This window comes from Octodon degus, unplaced genomic scaffold (genome assembly GCF_000260255.1).
Source record: "Octodon degus isolate 3935 unplaced genomic scaffold, OctDeg1.0 scaffold00116, whole genome shotgun sequence".
Classification (NCBI taxonomy): Eukaryota; Metazoa; Chordata; class Mammalia; order Rodentia; family Octodontidae; genus Octodon; species Octodon degus.
The window spans coordinates 6300245-6322426 of NW_004524692.1; the positions used below are offsets into that span (position 1 = coordinate 6300245).

General features: G+C 41.7%; 1 protein-coding gene across 5 annotated transcripts in view; it reads left to right on the forward strand.

Moving 5' to 3' along the window:
* Window positions 1-13419: 13419 nt before the first annotated feature.
* The window catches only part of Cd48 (CD48 molecule), a 24492-nt gene continuing 15729 nt past the window's right edge, over window positions 13420-22182 (forward strand). For 2 of the 5 annotated variants that reach the window (XR_002817776.1, XM_023699872.1), the window contains exon 1: window positions 13690-13818. Coding sequence is in view for 1 of the 5 variants with exons in the window: in XM_023699872.1 (XP_023555640.1) it covers window positions 13728-13818 (91 nt within the window). In the remaining 4 variants the exon portion in view is untranslated. Of the gene's footprint in view, window positions 13564-13679; window positions 13819-22182 lie in introns of those variants that run through there. The other 3 variants (XR_002817774.1, XR_002817773.1, XR_002817775.1) reach the window with 3 other exon arrangements.

Sequence of the window (22182 nt, forward strand, 5' to 3'; positions counted from 1 at the left end):
AGCTGACTGGGGCCTTCCCTGAAGTGGCTGGAAAGGTGAAAGGAAATTGCACCCTGGACTAAGTAGGGGAAGAAGGGGAAGGTGGTCTTGGGAAGATGGGCTATTGCTTTAAGGGCATCAGTCATAATAGATGACCACCATAATGATTCAGCAATTTATACTAGGGCCAGAACCTATCAGTATTAATAATCAGGCCCCTATGCACTATTTTCAGTAGTGTTGCCTACCACAAGTTATGGTAAATAGTCCAATCCTGTGCCAAGCATTTGTGGCGACAGGCATCCAGTCAGTGTGACAGGCCTATCCATCTGCATCCACTATCTATAACATAGATGACATTCTGTAGGCACGTGAATCCCCACCCATTTTACATCACATGTTTACCAACTGCTCTTCGCAATGCATGTCTAGCGATAGCCCCCAAAAGGTGGCAAATATGGCACCCTTTTCACATTTGAGACACCTCATTCAACAGAGACAAATTGTGCCCCAAACTGTTCAGATCCAGGTTAGAAATCTTGCAACCCTAAACGATTTTCAGACTATTTCGTGACATTAATTGGCTCCACCCAGGTCTTAAGCTAACTACTCATTAGTTAAGTCCTCTGTTTGACATTCTCAAGGGAGACTCAGCTCCTACTTCTAAAAGAACATTTACACCAGAGGCTAAGACTGCCTTAAATAAAGTTAATCAGTCTCTTTCTAATGCTTAGCTCTTTAGAGTTGACCCATCTTTGCCAATGTTTTAATTATTTTCCCAATTCAATATATGCCCACTGGGGCTCTTTGGCAGTCTTGGGGTCACTTACAATGACTACACATGCCACACAGTCCACATAAAACTATTGCTCTGGCAGATACTATGCAATAAGCTTCTATGTCACTTTTCATCAAAATGCTTCTGCCTTTTGCGAACAGCCTCATTGACTCGAGCACAGTCCAGGAAATTGTTAAAGTGTTCTTCATGTATAAAACACTATTGACTTTTTAAATTCTACAAAAGATGGAAGTACAGCAGCAGAAAGACAGTTCCATCAAATACATGCAAAAAAGGCTAGGAAGAGTCCTTTGGAGAGATCTCCATACTGGACAATGGAAGGGACCCAGTCCACTGCTAACCTGGGAGAGAGGGTCTGCTTGTGTTTTTCCGGAGAATGTGAAACAACCTATTTGGGTACTGGAGTGTGCTGTCAGGCTATACCATGATGCCAGATCTGAGGAAAAAGTTAACAACAAGACCAGATCCAATCTGGGGCCTATTGAAGGAACTGACAAAAAGAAATCTAAGGTCGAAATAGATGGTAAAATGTATAAAGAAAACTGAGATAAATTTTGCTAGTATTAAGACAAAAAATACAAAATATGCATATTAGCTAGAGATGAAAGATTTTATTCCTTTCAAAACATTCTGATAAGAGATCTCTGTTTCTTGGCAAATAATATCTGGCTGGTCTGTTTATAATTTTAAATTCCTTAAAAATTTTCAGTAGTTACTATAGGTTAAATTGACCAGGAATATGTAGTTGAGTGCACTCATAATTTTGTAAAGATGGTTGTTTGTGTGTACTGTGTATTTTTCTATGTGTGTGTCATTCTGTGAGCAGCCATTCCATTTTTATTCCCATTTAGTCATTTGTTGATACTACAATTTGGGGTATAGACTTAAAAGCATGCTTTTTCTGAAGTTATCAACTGGTCTAAGTCATATCAAAATTGGCTTATACACAGTTTATCAAAAAGTTTAAATTAATCAAGCAAAAATTCCTTAGAGCAGGGAGAAATTTGATTTAGAAAGGAGTCTTATCAATGAATAGGAGATGTGGCCAATCTTTTTGTTCATTAACGAAGAGCTCCCAATAATCTCAGTAGTCTCTTGGGAGACACTCTCAATAAATTTGGCATAGGCTTAAAGATAAAAGTCTTCCAGAAAAATTACAATTGGGTTTTCTCCTAAAAAATGGCTTTGTTCTACTAAAATAAGCAAAGATTTGCACATGCATACAGTAACTCATTATTATTAATCTCATGGTGTCTTAAGTGTATCCATGATTCCGAGTGTACACATCTTCTAAAACATTTAACAAAAATTGCTTATTGTGATGACTTTCTTTCAAATTCCTAGAAATAACTAAATAAATAAAATAAGGGGGGAGAAAAAGCCTTGTGATGTATGTCTCATTTAAGGATAATTAGGTGAAAAATTCTTGTGTATTAGATAAAAAATATTGGTTAAGAGGGTTATGTTATGTCAAAATGCAAATGATAAGCATGCCACAAAATGTCACAGGATTGTCCTGCTACAATGTTGTATATGGTTTAATTTCTAAATTTCTCTGTAAATATCTGTAATTGTTGTTTCTTTTAACATTCTATAGGGATTTATTTATTTATTATTTATTTATTTTGGGCAGGACCGGGGAACTCAGGCCCTTGTGCTTACCAGGGAAGCACTTATTCCACTGAGCCATTTCCCCAGCCCCTCTATAGGGATTTAAATTTTTTTTCCTGGGGAAAAAAGTGTAAATTTAGAATTAGCAAGCTGGATTCAGTTTAGAGGATCCCGATTTTGTTGGCAATATCCAGTGCATCATAATCAGGAGCCAGTTGAACATATGCCTTCTTCTCTCCATCAGGCCTGATTAGGGTATTGACCTTGACAACATCGATGTCATAGAGCTTCTTTACAGATTATTTGATTTGGTGCTTACTGGCTTTGACATCCACAATGACCATGAGTGTGTTGTTGTGTTCTATCTTTTTCAGGGCTAACTTTGTGGTCAGGGGGAACTTGATGATGACATAGTGGTCAAGCTTGTTTCTCCTAGGGGCGCTCTTCCATTGGTATTTGGGCTACCTCCAGGGGAAGAGTGACTTGGGACAGTGGAAGTTGGTGACATTCCTATGTTCTTTTTGTGTCTGTGGATGCTTTTCAACATGGCCTTCTTGGTCTTCAAAGATTTTGCTTTGGCTTCAGCTTTGGAAGAAGCTTCCTTCTTTGCATTCTTAGTAAAGAGGCTTAGATTTAAATGTTAAAATATCCATGGTTGTTTGAAAACAACTGCTCCTAAGGTGTTTGATATTCAGATAGATAGTAATGCTAAGTTTACTGCCTCTGTTACAGTGTAATGTCATTAAGCTTCTCTTCTGCATGTTTAATGACTGAGGTTTGAAGACCAAAAATTAGAAAGATAGATGTGCTAAAAGGATAGCCAATGTTTTGGCCCTAGCCCTTCAAGTTCAGTGAGAACTCAGGACATAAGGGAATCTCTGCTGTGACATCCTGTAACTCAGTTGTGACCCAAACTTTCTGAACAAGGAGATTATGGGGCCACAGAGGAAAGTGATCAATGACCCATAGTGTGCCTAAGGAGAGTCACCTGGAGAAAAAAATCTCTCAGGCTCTCACAAAAAGCAAATTGGTCAAGCAATGACCATGACTCATCCAGATGGCTGATACTGAGAGATCTACAAGGTTCTGTACATGGTTCCAAGGTAAATCCTGAGGAGACTTGGCTGACCTTATAAGATAGTAAAAGTTACATTTGTAGTTATACAGATCTTAACCTGTATAACTGATACAGATATAACCTGTAGTTATACAGGTCTTGCTTTAACTTGGTCTTAACCATCCAGTCAAGAAGTATAATCATGGGGCATAAAAAGTAATGCCGTATTAATATGCTATGCTGCAAAAGGCTCAAGCCAGCAACTTCTGCCAATTACCAGCTGTGCTGATAACTTATTACTATTATGGAGTATTGGACTATATAGGGTCATACTGCTGAGTTCAACTACTACAATCTTTAGAGTGCCTTCAAGTATGAAAAGGTCCTTTAAAGACTTCTCCAAATACAACTTCTTTAACTGCAATGGAATACTCATCTCTGACAAAACAACACAAAAAATGGGGATATGTTGGGAGCCACAGGAAGCTAGGAAATTGATCAAATGTGTGTAGGTGGGACCAGGCCTCAGAGCCTAAAACAAACAAGCTACCTCACTCTTGAGATAAACATCCTGTTTGGTTAAGGTCAGCTATTAGTCACTAGGCAACTTTGTGTCATGTGCTACAAACTTTGCAAAAGTACAAATAAAGGAACATTTTGTGTGTGTGTGTTGAGTTAGTCTTGCCCATCAGGCAGACTAGGGACCACCTAGCCCAGCTTTTGTCTTCTTGTCTATCTTTCTCATTCCTGCTGCCAGTCTCCCTGGGTAGAATGGTTTGTGGTAAGATCAGTGGATCCCTACAATATAGGACAAAGCAACTTCCCCTACCCTTTAGTGGGTCAGTGAATATATTTTCCCCTCTGCTACAGCATAAGTCCTGATAAAGCTTCTGCAAGGTGCCATATTTTTGCCTACTCAGAATTTCTATCTCCATAGGAGCAGGGTAAGCTGGTAATGCTAAGAGTTGGGATCATCAAGGCTTTAATGTGGAACATGGTCAGCAATCAGGACTGGTGACACACACGGTCACTAGCATCCAGTGACGGAGAACAATGAATAATTGTTGGGAGCTGCCCCCTTTGGTCACCAGGAAGTCAAGTGGCAAAGTGGCAAGAAATTCCACAAGACCAAAAGTTGGAACAACAGAGTTTAATCCAAAAGGCTGGCTACCAAACACCCCAACTGGCAAATCAGAAAATGTTGGCCCCTTCTTCGTTCTTGACTTAAGCATCTTCTTTGTCTCCAGAGCAACCACAATGAAATGTTATAGTTATTGATTATTTTTATTTTATTTTATTGAGAAACAAATAGCAATGAGACAGTTTCAAAACTGATTAATAGGACAGTTTCAATAATTAATACATTGTACATTGTTATCCTCTTAGTGGTTATCTATAGTACAAGAAGCAGACAGAATATCCTGTCCAAACACTTATTAGTACAAATCTTTCTTCTCGTTGAATTAAGCGAAAGTAACTGTATACCTATCCTAACTATTCTGCATATACAGATACAAAATGGTCCTTCCTTTGTATCCCCTTTTTTTGTTTAGTCCTGTCAGAGATGGGTATTCCATTGGCATCTAAATACTATAGGTGTGTGAATTCAGCAAAACAATCCAACACAGTCCAGCTGTCCACAATAGTAGAGGGTTATCTGCAGAAGTTGTTGACTTGAGCCTTTCACAGCTCAACATATTAATATGGCTTTACTTTATATACCTCATTTTTATACTTTTCTGCTACATGGTTAAGACCAAGATAAAGCAAGACCTGTAGAACAAGAAATGTAACTTTTGTGTCTGATAAGGTCAGTCAAGTCCCCTCAGGATTTATCCTGTAACCCTGTACTGCAGTTTGCAGATCCTTTGTCAGTGTCAGCCATATGGATGAGTCACGGCCATTTATAGCTATTGATTTTTGTGGTCAAGTTGTGTTTCCAATGTGACCAGGTCAGGTGCTGGTCATGAGTTTAACCACAATGTTTTAGCATCCCTCCCATAATTTGTTTTTTTTGTCCTTTTTATAGCCTTACATATTCCTTTCTTCTGGTTTCAATGTTTTAACTAGGAAGAAATGAGACAACTCACCAGGAACACTGAAAATGGACTCAGTGAGTCGGCCTTAGTGGTTTTTATTTCTGCAGTAGGTTACAAGCTAAAATGGAGTTACTGTGCCAGTGAAAAAGCTCAATGGACTAAGCACCTGCTTAGGCCAGCACTGGGACTGGGGTTTGATCCCCAGGACCATATACAGCACCAGCCCTGCCCCCGGGGCATGCTGAGCCAGAGACTGAGACCGGGCATGGTGGTGTGCACCTGTAATTCCAGTGTGGGGGAGGCTACAAACAGGAGGATCATTATAAGTCTGAGTTGCATAGTGAGACCCTGTACCAAATACATTTAAAAAATGGAGTTACTTGTGTCAGTATGCAATTAATATATTGAAGGCTGCCATCCCACTACAAAAGAGTCCCAGGTACTGTTGGTAGTTGCTGGTGTTAGCTGACAGTATAGTGGTGGAGGATGACTAATGCTGAAAGCTGATAGCACCCAACGTGCAGAGCCCAGAGCTGCTAATCATGAAGAGCGACACTTTGCCTATTGGTGACTTCTGTCCAAGTTGATCTTCAGCCAGCTGATGTCAGCATGCCTTCAACCACAACTTGTACGCTAGTTACTCAGGTATCTGGTACATAGTTCGGATGTTTCTCTTGAACCTCACACATATCCTCTGCATCTTAGATGTGCTCATTGTAAAACACACAAAATGGAATTTATCATCTCTAATATCCTGATGTGTCCCTTAGATTTTCAATTGATTCCAAGTCAGGAATCCGACTCCTTTTCCTGGTTGTTCTATCCTCATATACAACCAGGTATCAAGTTTTGCTCATTCTGACTCCTACCCTTCATACATCAGCCCTGCCTTAGTCTATCAATACAGCTTAGCTGGTTTTTTCCAGTAGCCCTATGTCCCTTCTCTTTCTACTCTTCATCACTGGCACATTTCTAATTTCTGAATTAGAATATATCACCTATCTGCTGAAGTCTTTCAATTGCTCCCTTAAAGCCTTCAGGATCAAGCCTAGGCTGTCACTCACACACACTGAAACCTTAGCAACCTGAACCTGATTTTCTTATGCGGCATTTATTTCAGTCATACTAAAATGTCCTCATTTTCTGAAACTAGCGAAGTTCTTTTACTTTTCAGCTTACATACATATCTATCCTATGTAATGTGTTTTCCTTTCTATCAAAGAGAGAGACCTATTTGCTCATCTCCTGGCAGGCTGCTCCTAGGATCACTTTGCATTAGATGTCCTCTCTGTGCGGCCCAAGACCCTCATTTCCCAGCCACTGCTCTGTTGCAACTACCTTACCTGTTCCCTCTGTGAGTTGCACAACAGCACGGTTGTGGCTTTCATTGCCACATCTCCAGATGCAACCAAAGAAATATTCAGCAGTTGGCAAGGAAGGGAGGAAGGAAGGAGAAGAAATAGAAGAGGAGAGGAGATTCTCCCTTCTGTTTCCTCTCCAATGGCTCCTGAGAGTCAGAATTACTAAAAGCCACATGATAGCTAATTGCTATTGATATATTTTTGCTAGTCTAGATATAGTTTTGAAATGCTTTCTTTTGCTTTTCTTTATTGGTGTCTCAAAAAGCAAAGGAAAGCATTGTCTTTATTTCTTAGATTTCTTTCTATCCAACTGAACCGTGACCTTTTCCTCTTCAGGCTTCATTTTTTCTTATCTCCTTTGCAATGGTAGGTTACCTTCAGGATGCTGTCCTGGGTCCCCTTGTTTAATCTCTGTGGAAATGGCCTCCAAAGTGAAGCATATTTGAGGATGGAAGTACTATACTGCCCCCTCCTGGAGTCAATAGGAGTCGGGACAACAGCAGTAGTAGCCCTAGTCTTAGTAAAAGCTTCCGGGAGACCCCAGGAAGAACACTTTTGGAAGACTTCAGACAAGAATTTGAGTTCTTTGACCTTTTGTTTCTCTTCTGCTTACCCTCTAAGAGAAGGTGAACCTTTTAGAGTCTATTCTGCAACCAAAAATCTACCCATCTCAAAGTGTCAACTGCAAAACAAAACAAAACAAAGAAAACCCACTTCAATTAAATGTGAATACTGATGTTTTAGTTTAGAAAAAACAACTCACACATTAATAGTATTTGTCTTTTAAAAAATACCATGTGTGCCCTAAGTTCATCAACAGCGCTCTAGACTCTGGAGCTTGGAGGTGGCATCCTACTTGGCAGGGGCTGTTTTCCTATCTTTTCTACCATTGTTTTGGGCAACATTTATTGGAATAACTTGGCTTTCTGTAACTCTTCTACATTTACAAATTTATAAGATTTGTAGGCCTTACTTAACCTACCAGGGCCTCTGTCTTCTCCCATTCTTGGCTCAATACAAAACTCCTCCTTGAACATTTTCCTTCCTTTTTTTTTTTTAAATGTGTTTAGTACAGGGTCTACAGGGTCTCACTATACAGATTGGACTCATAGTGATCCTCCTGTTTTCAGCCTCCCAAGTGCTGGGATTATAGGCAGCTGCCACCACTCCCAGTCTTAGTAACTGTCTCAGCATGCCCTGGGGTGGTACCTGCATAGCATGTGGTACCAGGGATCAAACCCCAGTCCCTGAGCTTGCCTAAGCAGGCGTGCTAGTCCACTGAGCTACCTGGGTGGCCTTCCTTGAACATTTTTCTCTGTTGAGGGCTCCAACTTCACATCTCTAATTTCAGGTTGGTTTGACTCTATTCTATTTGTTCACCATTTCTGGAGGCATCACTCTTTGAGGCCTGGGACCTTGGCAATCCTAGAGGCTTTGCACACAGTAGTTAGGCATATTAGCTTTAGTATCAGACAGACATAGGCTGGAATTTTTATTCTGGCTCTGATTAGCTGAGTATTTGGCACAGAACACTTGACTTCTCCAAACCTCTATGTTCTCTGCTGTAAAATGGACATAATGTTTATAGGTGTCCTGGGGAGATGCTGAAGTTAAATGCGATAATGTTAATGAAAAACTCCAGGAAAACACCTAACTTAGTAGAAAAAAAGCTCTTATAACATTCTCATCACCTGAAGGCAGGCAGACAGTAAAGTGACCGCCAGGTCAGATACGTGGAGAGGATTAGACTTTAATTCACACACAGCTTCTTGATCTGTGTGTCTTCACTTCTGGGGTCTCTGTAACCCCTACTTCCAGAGACTTGCACTACCAGGGTTTTACCAGCTGATTTACCCACTGCAAGAGTGAGGGAGCATCCTAGTCCCTTACCTAGACTTGTCCTGCGTCTGTTCAGAGGCCTAAAACCCTCAGAGTGGACACTCAGTGTGCCTGCTGCTGCCTTGGGGAAAGGAGAAAACACCCTGGGATTGAGTTTGCATTCCATTCTTTTAACCACACCACATGGAAATCAGCTCACCATGCCTATTGTCTCAGTTACTCCTCTCTTGTTGCTGGGACAAATACCTGACACTCAAAATGAAGGAAAAAAAGGTTTATTTAGCTCACAGTTACTGGAGGTTTCCACACTCAGCTGGCTCCAAAGCAGAGTGGCACATAGCAGAGAGCAACCTTTCATGGAGGTAGCAAGGAGCAACAGCAAGAGCAAAAGGACAGGAGCAGTGGAAAAAATGGCTACAGAGAGCAAGTCTGTCTCCCTTATGTTGTGTTCAGGCTATCCACCCCAAGACGGGTGCAGCACTCACACCCATAATTCCAGGGCACTCACACCCATAAACCCAGTGGATCTTGAGTTAATTGCAAACTCTAGAAATCTACCCCATGACTGCATGAGGCTTTGGGGGGACAACTAGACAGAAACCATAGCACCTCTGTAGGCCTTTGAGAATTGTATGGGATTCTTTTTATTTCTCATGACAACCTGCAAGGAAGATGCTATTTTTCCCGTTTTTCTCTTGGGTACAGACAGACTGAAAGAAGTGACATAATTTGGTTTAAAGCAACATGTTTTGTTGGTCCAAGATACGATCCTGTGGGTATTATTTTCTTAAGATGTCAGAGAAGGTGAAATCTATACAATCAAACAGACCACCCTTTTTCTGAGTGTGTGTGTGTGTATGCCTGGAATTGAACTCAGGACCTTCAGCTTGCCAGGCAAGTGCTGTAACCACTGAACTATTTCTCCAGCAGACCACACTCTTCATGCAGATTAAAACATCCTCCTCCAAGCTGCTGGCACATAACTCAATATATTCCCAGATTCTAAGCACAGGTTCCCCATGGGCTGCTTACACAAATTCTGGCTCAACATCTCTGGGCAAACCCTGGCACTGACAAATTTGTTTTTCTTTCCCTCAGGTTTTATCCTGCATTCAACTTACCTTTCTCTCTAAAAGAAGCTTGAACTTGAGCCAGGATTGGCAGTGCACACCTATTATCCCAGCACTCTGGGAGGCTGAGGCAGGAGGATCTTAAGCTTGAACCCAGGCTGGGAAAATTAATGATTTAACGAGGCCCTATCTTAAAACCAAGAAAGGGGTAGAGGTCACAAGGACAGGGCTGGTGTTTTGTCCACACAAAAATCTCCCATAGTGAAACCCATTAACCTGTACAGCAAACAAACAATACTAAACAATGTAGTAATAATTTAAAAACAGGGCTGGGGTGTAACTCAACGTAAAGCCTCAGGGTTCAAAATCCAGTCCTGGAAAAACAAACCAAAAAAAAAAAAAAAGAGAGAGAGAGAGCCTGAAACTTCTCATGTAGCCCCATCATGGGCAGCCATTCTCCTTTCCTCCTTCTCAGAAAGTCAGCACACACGGTCACTGGAAAGCCACCATGCAAATACAAGTGAGACTCAACCAGGGCCAGCCAAATAGCTCAGCGGATTTAGGCAGGTGCAGGGGCCAGGATTTCAATCTCCGGGCCTGCCTTGCCCGTCCCGCCTCTGGGGCACGCTCAGATGGCGATAGATACTGGGCATGGTGGTGCGCACCTATAATCCCAGCACTTGGGAGGTTGTAAACAGGAGGATCAATATGAGTCCAATCTATGCAGTAAGACCCTGTAGACCCTGTTCTAAATACAAAAAAAAAAAAAAAAAGCGAGACTCAACCAACATGTCCAGTAAAGAAGAATGAGTAAGTGTGGTGTGTGTGCTTTACACTACATATTAAATATTAGCCTTCCATTCAGTGTCTTGCTTTTGAAGAATGTTTAACATTGCAGAACTCTGCTTATTATGTAAATAACCAAAATATCACATTTAAAATACATATGCCATAGGATCCGAGTTATCCAAATCTATGTGTATACGTATAGAAAAACATACTAGAAGAAACACTCTATACAGGAAAATTAATGGTGCTTTTTTTTTCTGGACCAGATGGTTTACTTTTAACTTTCTATTTTGCACTTTTTTCCTTTGGTAAATTTTCTACAATATCCATGTGCTCTTTTTAATTAGAAACCTTGTTTAGCAGCTTGGTTCCCCCTAAGCACTGCACCTGTCATGAAGTAATAAGAGCAAGAATTCAAGCAGAACTGGAAACAAGGAGCCTAGAGCCACAGAGGTGGTTTCAGAAAGTTCTCTAACAGAGATAAAGCTTGAGCCACTTTGGAGGAATGGCCAACCAGTCTAGTAAAAAGGGGAAAGAGTACTGCTGAAAGAAGAAAATGCAAGTTCAGAGCCAGAAGACGAGAGAGAAAAAGTGGCTGTGAAACTGGCACTGCAAAGGACTATAAAGTTTGGTGGGACTTTTGGTTGTTTGTTTTTCCTTTTAGAGACAAGTAACTTCTCCAGAACTCCTCTTGCTGAGACATAGCTTCCTCTTCTTAGGCCAAAAAAAGTCACGGAATATGCAGAGGCTGGTAAAGACAAAGCCCAGTCTTCTTCCTACTAGAAAAAGGAAAATAAGTTAAAAGTGACTGGAATCAATAAAGCGAATGTGAAGATACAGATACCTGTGGTCCCCACCCTTCAGTTCATTACTACAGAAGACCCTTATGCACCTGGATGTGATGAGATGGTGATTTGAGGCAAATAGGGCCCTCCTTCTCCTCAGAGTTCGCTTTGAATAGATCCTCTTCTCTTCTCTTCTCTTCTCTTCTCTTCTCTTCTCTTCTCTTCTCTTCTCTTCTCTTCCTTTCCCTTCCCTTCCATCCTCTCTTTCTCTTTCTTTCTTTCTTTCTTGCTTGCTTGCTTGCTTGCTTGCTTGCTTGCTTTCTTCAAAATAAATGAGCTTTTTTATTTGGTCTGAAGCCTGTAAACAAAGCTGAGAGTCTAACCTAAGTGGCAGGCGGCAGCTGAAGCCTGGTCAGGACTGAGTTCCAGAAGACTGGCCAGAGCTGTAATCCTGACATCTTTGTGGACACCCGTCTATCCTAGAGTGGACACTGGTGTGTGTTAATGGCATGAACAGGTGAAATGGGGATAACCCACATCAGCATTTCATTTATACCTTCCCTCTTCACTCTAGCTGTGGGGACCCTCTTTCAAATCACACATATTTTAGAAGGGAGACAATTTCCAATCATCTCTTGGTATCTCCTTTTATTCTCAGCTCAGATTCTCAGACCAGCCTAGCTGTCAGAAGACAAATGCAGGGAGTCGTGTGATAAGCTCTAGGGTGTGGGACCCTGGGATGGATCATCCTCAGGACAGTCAGCATGAAGGCTTGGGTGAGAAGGCAGGACAGTCAGAGAGGAAGGGTCGAGGAATGGCCTTAGCAAGCCTCCTTGGGGCCTCTCTCTCCTTTGTAGTGAGGTTTGTCTCACTGGGGTGACTCCTAGACTGCTTTTACGTGACTGCAGATCCTTCAGCCCCACTTACTCACCCAGCTCTTGGAGATTCAGCACCACCCCACCCCCAATCCCTCTTCCTGAGAAGACTGGAGAAGGGAGGGGGGAATGATTTCTCTGAGGCCTGGGACTTCCTTCCTCCCTTCATCTTATCTTTCTTATCTGACCCTACCTTGCCCACTGTTCCTTTTCAGTTTGCCCTAAAACCTTCTCCTCATCAACCTTGCTCATTTGCTTCTGTTTCTGCCCCAGCTCTTCTAGTCCTTAGATCTGTTGGCACCCACACTGGGGAAGAACCGTGGATAGAGACGACCAGCAGAAGTGTGTCCTTGGCCAGATCCAACAGTGAGTCTAGATGGTGTCTCCCCTGCCAGCTCCCGAGGCTGCAGCGTGACAAGGAGTACGAGGCGTCTCACGTATTGTCAGGTACTTAGTTAGCCCAGCTTCCCTCCACTGACCCTTTAGGGAAAGTGATTGCTTTTGCCACAGATTGAAGGCAGCAGTGGTTTATCAGTCACCTCCATTTTGAGAATCAAAAATATCCCCAGTTCTGAAATGGTGACAAATGTGCTGAATCATGGACTGGGCTTTGGCTCATCACGCCCTTCAAATGTCTTGGTGGGAAAATAACTTGTGCATCTTCAGTGGATTGGGAGGAGGAATGGGCTTGAAATTTCTGAGACCATAAGGGTAGGGAATCCATTCTTTAGGGCTAAGTAATTTCTTCTAATATGCAGTGGATAATGGCTCAGTGGTGAATTTGTCACAAAGGAGGAAGCAGGGGCAGTGGGAGATGTGGCGTTCCGACTGTAGGAGTCTGACTTCTCTGACTGTCTGCTCTGGATGAGATCTACCCCATCAGCTCCCCATCTCTGAATTACTCAAAGTGATTCCTGTCTTGGAGCAAAAGTCATATATTGTCCACCAGGGAATTTCTGATCATAAATCCCCGTCACCAATGTGGGTCTATGATCCTTCTGAGAATCTAGTAGAAGCTGTGGATCTTCCCCTCACAGGAAGTGCTAATATATATATATTTTTAATTGTTGTGTTACCATGGTGCTGTCAGACAAAAAAAAAAAAAAAAAAAAGCAAGGCTTTCTGTTTCTGATCACTTCCCCCAACCCCCACAAAAGTGCTTTGCTGATGTAAAGCTCATTCGGTATTTTCCTCTAACCTCATTCATGAGTTCTCCTTTGGCTTTGGTTCCTCTCTAGCCGGGCTATTGTCTCTAGCGTTTCTGAGAAGTTCTCAAAAGTACCATGTACACCCGAAGACGGGAATGGAGTTCAGCTCTGGGACTACTGCTGCTCCCCGTCCTCCTGACTGGCATTCCAGGTACTTTCCTCTCGTTGCCCCAGTGTGCTGGTGCACAGAAGGCATGGCCAGGAGGGAACGAGGCCGTGATCTGTGGCTCTGCCTCTCAGGCGGGCCCTGGCCTCCCATTCTGGTATTGGGGCCATGGTACAGTTGGGGAGTCTTCCTCAGACTGGACAATCAGGATGGACGTGACAAAAACTGGACCTGGGGAGAGAGGGAAGTACTGTGCTAGCTGGCTGGAGAAGTGGGCAGTAAAAGAACTCACGGATATCTGTAAGTTTTTATCTTTTGGGGAAAGATAACATTAGCTCGAGAGAAGGATAGTTCTTGTATTTTCTTTTATTGTGTGCTGGTTTTGGTTTTCAGTGTAGTGCTTTATGACTGTTTGGTGCATGCTAGGCAGAAGTGTGTGGTCAAAGAAGTTTGGGTGGTGAGAATGTTAGTTTTTTTGTTGCTGTAGGAAGTTTTCATTCTGTTGGCTGCTGGCTTGCAACTTCATAGATAAGTATTTTTGAATTTTCAATCTGAGGACTCTCTACACTGTTAGCTGCTACATTTTTTTTGCTCAGACATGTGTTCCCTTAGGTGGTCTTGGTCACCTCAGCATGTGTAATGCTACTGTCATTATCCCAGAAGTAGGTAAAAATTGTAGGAAAGAAAACATGGTGACATTGCCAGTCATGCGGATAACCTACTACTGTTACAGAATACTGGACTATATTGGATTACTTTGCTGAGTTCACGTACCTACAATATATGAATGGCAGTGGAATACCCATCTCTGTCAAAAGTAAACAAAAAAGAGGGATATAAATGATCATTTTGTAGTGAAAAGAAAAATATATATATCTGTATATACAAAATATTAGCATAGATATACAGCTACTTTCTCTTAGATCAATGAGAAGTTGTGAACTAATAGTGTTTAAACAAGACATCATGTCTGCATCTCATACTATGAATAACTACTACAAAGACACCAATATGCAATGTATTAATTATTATAACTTTCCTACTAACCTGTTTTGAAACTGCCTCATTGCTACTTCTTTCTCAATAAAATTAATATTAAAAAAATTTTTAAAAAGAGAAAGAAAACTTCGAAAGCATTGCCCTATCTTGGCTCTCTGGATCACGGTCTGGGAGGAGCATCAAGATGCTTCCGGATCAATGAAACCCAGATATGTCGGATGGCATAGTATTAAGACCCACTCGCGTGCCACTAGTCCATTCTGGTTCCCTTCATGTGCTGAGAGGCAGAGCCACCAGATATTCGTGTTTCTTTCTGTTTTCGTTTTTTTGTGCCTAAAATTCTTTCTTCATTCAGTAGCTATGTGTCTTTCGAAACCAAAAGAAAAATACTTAAGTTTTGGCCTTTCTTGTCAGTTCCTTAAATGAATACTCAGGTTACTTTCATTTAAACAGCTTTAATGTTCAACATGGAGAAGTTTCACAGCATCAGACATTTATGATGATATGCAACTTTAGTAATCTTTGCAGAAAACCTGCTTAAATGCTCATACGGAGCTTCTCAGGGTGGCAGTTATTGGGTGTGGCTGGTGTCAGTCTAGCACATTGTGTTCAGGGCCCTTTGTAACTGTATGGGGTTTCTAGAGCCTAATTTAACTCACAGGAAGTGGGTGTGTCCTTTGGAGTGGGCATTGATATGAAGTATTAATCCAAATGCCGGAGAAGTACAGCTGCTAGGAGAACTAGAGTATTCCACTCTGGTCTTCTTGCCACTATTTAAATATGGCAGACACACTTCACACAGGTCCTCCTCTCTAGCTCTTCTCCCTACCTGAGTCACTGACTTCAATATCTGCTTGGCTTCTTCTCTTCCTTCAAGTTTTTGCTCAGATGTGTCCAACTCATCCCCTTATAAATGACACCCATCCCTCCAACCTCTCCCTCTTACTCTATGCTAGGCCTTTTCTTTTTCATGGTAATTATTGTTTCTAATTAAAGAGGCAGTAGTATTCTTTGAATCCACAGCACTGGTTTTGATGAACTTACCAGCATCCCTTTCTATAGTTTAGAGGAATATAATAAAAAATAACCATTATCTATGTGCCTGGTGTTGTGCTAGTTTGTGTATTACATTTAACTTTGATGAGAAATTTTCAAGGTGATGATTATTACCTGCATTTTTCAGATGAAAATATTATGTTTCAGAGAGACTAGGAAGTTCTCCTAAGGATACTCAAGGCTACTTCCAGACAGTGTCAATAGATTTATGCTTTCCTGAGGTTAAGCCCAGAGAATCTTGATAAAGACCAATGTGTATAAACCACCCTGTGCACAGACTACACATATAGGTGGTCGTCTGATCTCCCTCCAATTGCTTTGCTCCTATTAGCTACATTCTGGCTAAATTTAATTTTACCATTACCTTGAAATAAGTGCTATTTTGCTCCCCTGTAGGCCTGTGAACATGCCTTCTTTTCTTCCTAGGAATCTCTATACCCTCTGTGCTTCTTGCCTTTCCTTTTGGCTTCTGTATTCATATGACTTCCTTCTGGAAACCCAAATATTGCATCATGAAGGAGCTTTACTCATCTGTGGGTTTGGGCTTATGCATGCCTCCTTCTTTCTGCCAATTTGAGCATGCTGTTAAAAGGTGGGGCCTGAAGTCCTTGAGGGCATAACCTGGGGAGTTGCTGTTCCCAATCTTTCCTCTTCTGCTTCCTGGCTGCCATGAGTTAAATAGCTTTTCCTCCACCATGACCCGTGCCATCCTGCCTCTGCCTTGGAGTCAGCTGGCAATGGATCAAAGCTAAGAGCCAAAGCACCCCTTTCTTCCTTTAAGTAACAGCTGTCAGGTGTTTTTGTCCCAGAGACTGGAAGGTGGTAAATACACAGAGGCTCCCAAATATGGCTTGTGAACTCCTTGAGTCAGATGTTTTGAGCTCTGTGAGGACAGTAGCCATGTTCATCTTTATGCTGCTGAAATTAGCCCAGTTCCTGCAACTCAGCAGGTGCTCAATAAATGACTGTTAAATAAATGAATGAATCAATTCAAAGAACTTTCCTTTGGACTGCACATTTGTATCTTCCTAGGGAATAAGTCATTTTCTCCTCCATGGTGAGCAATGCTTGTGTGGAAGAGCTGAAGGAATGCTCTCAGATCTCCTCCCTCAGGCTCCCTAGACTTGGTTTTCTCAGCCCTGATTTGAAGGCCATGGTTCAGGGTGTCCACCACTTCTAGGCATTTTCTGTCTCCTACAGCATGCAGAAGGACACAGTAGAAACAACATTACTCTGGGCATCAGAAGAACTGTATTCTATCTGGGTTCCATGATGTGAGATGCTTTATAAATCACAAAACCATTCAGAGCCTCAGTTTCCTTAACTCTTACAGAATAATCATTTTTTCAAAAGGCTGTTATTAGGACAAAATGAAATAAGGACTGTGAAATTGCAGTTGTAACACATGCACACAATCTGGGACAGATAAAAGCGCGGGATGAACAAGAATAAACATAAAAGCCCAAGCTCTGGCCTGTGGCCCAGACCTGAATATCTCTCTCTCTCTCTCTCTCTCGCTCGCTCGCTCGCTCGCTCGCTCTCGCTCTTGCTCTCGCTCTTTCTCTCTCTCACCTCCTCCCCCTCCGTCTTTCTTTTCTCTCTCTCTCTCTCTCTCTCTCTCTCTCTCTCTCTCTCACACACACACACACACACACACACACACACACTGGCAATCAAACTCAGGACTTTGCACTTGCCAGGCAGGCACTTGTGTGCCAAGTTGTATCCCCAGCTCTGTCTTTTACCCACCTCTTTGGGACTCTCCAGACATATTTTCATATCTTAGTTTAGTATCTTTGTTGTGTTCTCTACTGCCCTGTATCAATCCACCACAACCTTGTAGCCTAAAATCACAGCAATCATTTATTTTGAATCTGGTTTTGGACTGTACTCTGCACTCCTCTCTTGGGCATCTAGTGTGCTTACAGCAAGATCATGGTGGACCCTGAGGTCCTGTCAAAGCCTCTTTTACCCAAGTGGCTGGAGGCTATGCTGAGGGAGACATAAACTCCTATGTGCCTAGACCCCCACTTCTGAAGCCTCTGAACATGTCTCAAGAGAAACAGGTGAGCGCTGTGTGACCAAGCCTCGAGCTTTGTGCATGTAGCAAGCTTCTGCCTTCTGCTCACTGAGGCTTCCACCAAGCCCTGTCAGGGAAGGGAAGGAGACATAAGCCCCCTTGACTGATGAGGAATGTAAAAAATTAGCAGTCATTAAAACACTCCTACAAATTTTCCTCTCCTCCAACCTTCTATTCTTCCCCGTTCCCTGCCTCAACACACCTTATCTCCTCCATTTGTCTAGTTGTTCAAGCCAGAATTCTAGGAGTTTCTGTTCTTTGTGTCTCACATCCAATGAATAAATATATTGATTCCACCTTCAAAAGTACCTCTGAATTACGTCCAGTTCCATCCACTCCTATTGCCATCTACGCTATCCAAGCTAACTTTTTCCCTCATCCCCAGTTACACTATGCACCTAGCCTAACCAGTCTTCTCCATTCTCCCCAGATAGCTTATTCTGCACACTGCCATTGGTATGATTTTCTTCTCAAACAATTACTGGTCTATTGCAGCTTTTGTTTAAACAACTACTTCTCAAATAGCTGCTGTGGTGAATGAGAAAGCACAAATCCTGAGCATGAATCTCCCATATCACAATATGGGCATCTCCAAACCTCACCTACTCCAGTGAATCTTGCTTTTATTGTCTATGAATGCTTGATGCTTCTCTTTCTTTGACCCTCTGGCTGGAACACTCATTATTTCCAGTCCTCATCTTTCCTGGCTTAATCCTACTTATAATAATTCCTGCTCATATTTCTATGCAAGGCATTCTTGACACCCGAACTCAAGTGGTCCATTTCCATTTACGTGGCTCTCTGGCATTCTATGTTTTCCTTATCTTAACATTCATCGGCAGTAGTGGAATCCTCTAACTGCCACCCTTCTCTGGCATGGACTCTTCTTAAAGGAAGGAGAATCTCCATCGTTGTATGCACACAGGCTCGCACATACTGTGTGTTCACTGCAAAGCTATTAAAGAAGTGAATACATGAATAAGTTGATGCACACATGCATATGTGTGATGGAGAGATGATGGACAGGTGGGAAGAAGAAGGAATAAGCAAGGGTGGGGAAAGTTATGAGACTTTCTTTCAGTCAAGTTGGAGTCTCAGAGTAGCTTTATTGGTCCTAACAATTTCTTTCTCTTATTTTCCACTATGGCTACGTCAAACCTGTCCTTAATCTTCAAGGACACCATACCTCAACCCTCTGCCTCTTAGCAAACTGCTTGCCTCTTTGCTTAAGAAGGAAGTGGTAACTAGAGATAATTCAGCAGAAATCCCTTCAACTTCCTGCCCAGCATTTCCAGTTAGAAACATCTATATCCCCAGCTATCTTCTTTCTTCTCTTCTCCCTCAGAGGATGAGCTGTACCCTCTTCCAGCTCAGATCTGTGCCTTCAGTGTTGTGCTGAGCCCCACAAGCCCAGTGCCATCAGTTACCGCCATCTGTCCACACCCTCCATCCTCCAGTGGCTTCTTATTCTCTCTTTATCTTCTGTGCCCCCACCTTTCAGACAGGGCCTTGCATTGTAGTCTAGGCTGCCATTGGACTGGCTGTGTAATCCAGAGAAGCCTTGATCTCATGTTCTCCTTGCCTCAGACTCCCAAATACTGGGATCACAGAAATAAGCCACTGTGTTCGGGTCCTTTCACACCCCTTTACACAATGCTCTATCATCCTCCTTTCCACTCACTCTGAAATATTTTGAAAGAACAGCTTATTCTGTTGTCTCTCCTTCCTTATCTTCAGATTTCATTGCAATATTGCCTATGAAACATATTTCCTGTCTCAAGCAATAGCACCCTGTTTATCACCAAAAGTGCTAATTGACAATCTTGATATCTGTTTCCAAATTACTTTTTTGGTGGTGGTAGGAGTACTGTGGATTGAACCCAGAGATTTTACCTCTATCTGTATCTTCAGCCTTTATCTTTTATTTTATTTTGAGATGTCTCACTACATTAAATTGCCCACGCTGGCCTTGAAGTTGTGATAGTCCTGCCTCAGCCTCATGGGTGGCTGTGATTATAGGCATGTGCCACTATATCCAGTCCAAATTACTTCCTCAAAGGTTTTTACAATTTTGTTGAATACTTGATCTCATCAGAGTTCCAGTTAACTGTATATTGGCATCTGTAAGATTTGCCTCCTTTTCTTCCTTAAGAGTTTTACTAAAAATATGAAGCCTGGTTCTAAAGTACTCAGAATTTCCTCTTTGGAGTGTTTTCTTTCTGAGATTGACTCTTTGGCATGAGATTATGGCTTCTTCTGATGTAAATCTTTTTTTTTTCCTTTTATAATTCTTGAAATATGAGTAGGCACAGGCAAGATCTGCTTCTGCTTCTATTCTAAGGTACAGGTAAACACTGTTACTTTGTTCTAAGCAATCAGACACCTCATCAACTGCTTAATTCTGTGAGAACTAACTCAGAATAGTAGTTTCCTTTACAGTTGCTCCATCTGCCTTCTAAAAGACCAAGTCATTAGTAAGATGAAGCAAGTTTTTACCAATAGTCAACCACTTCCTTATTTCTCAGTAAGAAATAACAGTCACCTTCTGGGGCAGTCATTTTTAGAATTGCTACACCCAAGTGACTGCAGAAGAGGCAACGTGCTGCACATGCTGGCGTCTGAGCATGTGCGTCACTTTGACGTAGTCCTTCCAACATTCACCACCTACCTCTGTCGTCAAATTGTGAGCAGTTCCATGTCTTGAGGATATGTCTGAGACTTGCTGAAGAGATGACAAAGATTTCCTAGGCTAACAGCCTAAGAGAAAGGAAATCAGGGAGCGGTGGGGTAAATTTATCCCTCAGGGGACATTTGGTAGCAGCTAGAGACATTTTGGTGGCCACAATGGTAGAAGTGCTACTGTTATTTGGTGGGCAGAGGCCAGGGATGTTGGTAAAGAAGTATTTGGCCCTGAATGTTTATAATAGTGCTGAGAAAAACATTGATCTAAGCTGCTTTTTCTTTTTTCAGTACTGAGGACTGAACCCAGGGCCTTGATGCAAAGCTGTATGTCCAGGTTGTTTTGCTTGTTGTTTTAATTTTTGAGATACTGCTAGAATAGCAGGCATGTGCCGCTACTTCTTTCAGTTCATGTGCAAAGAAGGATGAGAGCTAGTTAGGAGTATAAATCTAAAGATTTTTAAATCCTGGAGAGAACACCCTTCTAGGCTGTCTGCTCCAAGGAGCCAGCCCCTGTGTCCGCATTGCTGACCTCGGAACCTTGCAAGGTGCTGAGCCTGCTGTGGTTGTGCAGTGTTTGCTGCTTATACTGAATTGATTCTTCAGAGGATTTTAAAAATAGGGACTGGGCCAAGAAGAAGCCCTGAAGAACTGAATGCCTAGGTATGTACGGATAGGTGCTTGGCCAGGGTAGATAGATACTCCGTAAATGTTTGTTGAATGAGAATATGGTTGAAAAGATGGATGAATTCTGAGGTTATTGAATGAACTTAAGATCCCTGGGAACACACATGTTTTTAGCTTTAGTGTCTGAAGAGGATGCTTTCAGAAATAAGAGAAATATTGAATGTGAACAGCTCAGTATATACAATGTTCAATAATAGAATTAAGTTTTTGTGTGACAATGTATGACTCTAGCATGACACATTTGTCTCCTTCCTCTCTGTTTTGTGTTTTTTCTGCCTGTATCTACCTATTCTTCATCCTTCTTACTGCACAAAAAAGAACCAACACACTTTCCTTCATCGTATGCTTTTTGGCTTTTATTTTTTTCAACTTCCTTTAACCAACCAGGCCTTTAGAAATTGAGGCCTGTTGAGAGAAACTGAGGTTTATGCAGTCTGGACTATCTTTGTAAAAAATTAACAGAAATATAGATACAAATTGGGAGCTATGTGTGGTTGTAATCCCACAACTCAGAAAGTTTGAAGTAGAAATATGAAAAGTTTGAACCTAGACTGGGCGACTTAGCAACTTAGTGAGACCTGTCTCAAAATAGGAACGTTTGTATTTGTATATTGGCCTTCAGAAGAGGCCCTGCTAATATACTCATGAAGAGTTCTGTGTCTTTGACAATCAAAAGATGACCTGAGGGTTCTTAGGTCTAAAAAATTCTAAAAGAAAAAACTTAAAAGATCTTTGGAATTAGGTAGAGGGTAGATAGAAGCAGATATCAATGTACAAAACATTGTTCACCAAAATCATGGCAGAAAAGTTCCCAATTCTAAGGAATGAGATGGATATCTATAAAGGAGACATTTATAATCTCAACTAGACAACCAGAAATGAACCTCTGCATATCAAAATTCCAGAAAATGGGGGTCCAGGGAGATAGCTCAGTAGAATAAGCACTTGCCTGACAAGTACAGGGTCCTGAGTTCAATCCCTAGTACCGAAAAAAAAAAATTCCAGAAACCCAGAACTAAGAATATTAAAAACTATTAGAAAAAAAAATGCCAAATTGCCTATAAAATCAATCACATCAGCATAACATCCAGATTTCTTAGTACAAAATTTATTTTTTATTTATTTATTTATTTATTTGAGAGAGAGAGAGAGAGAGAGAGAGA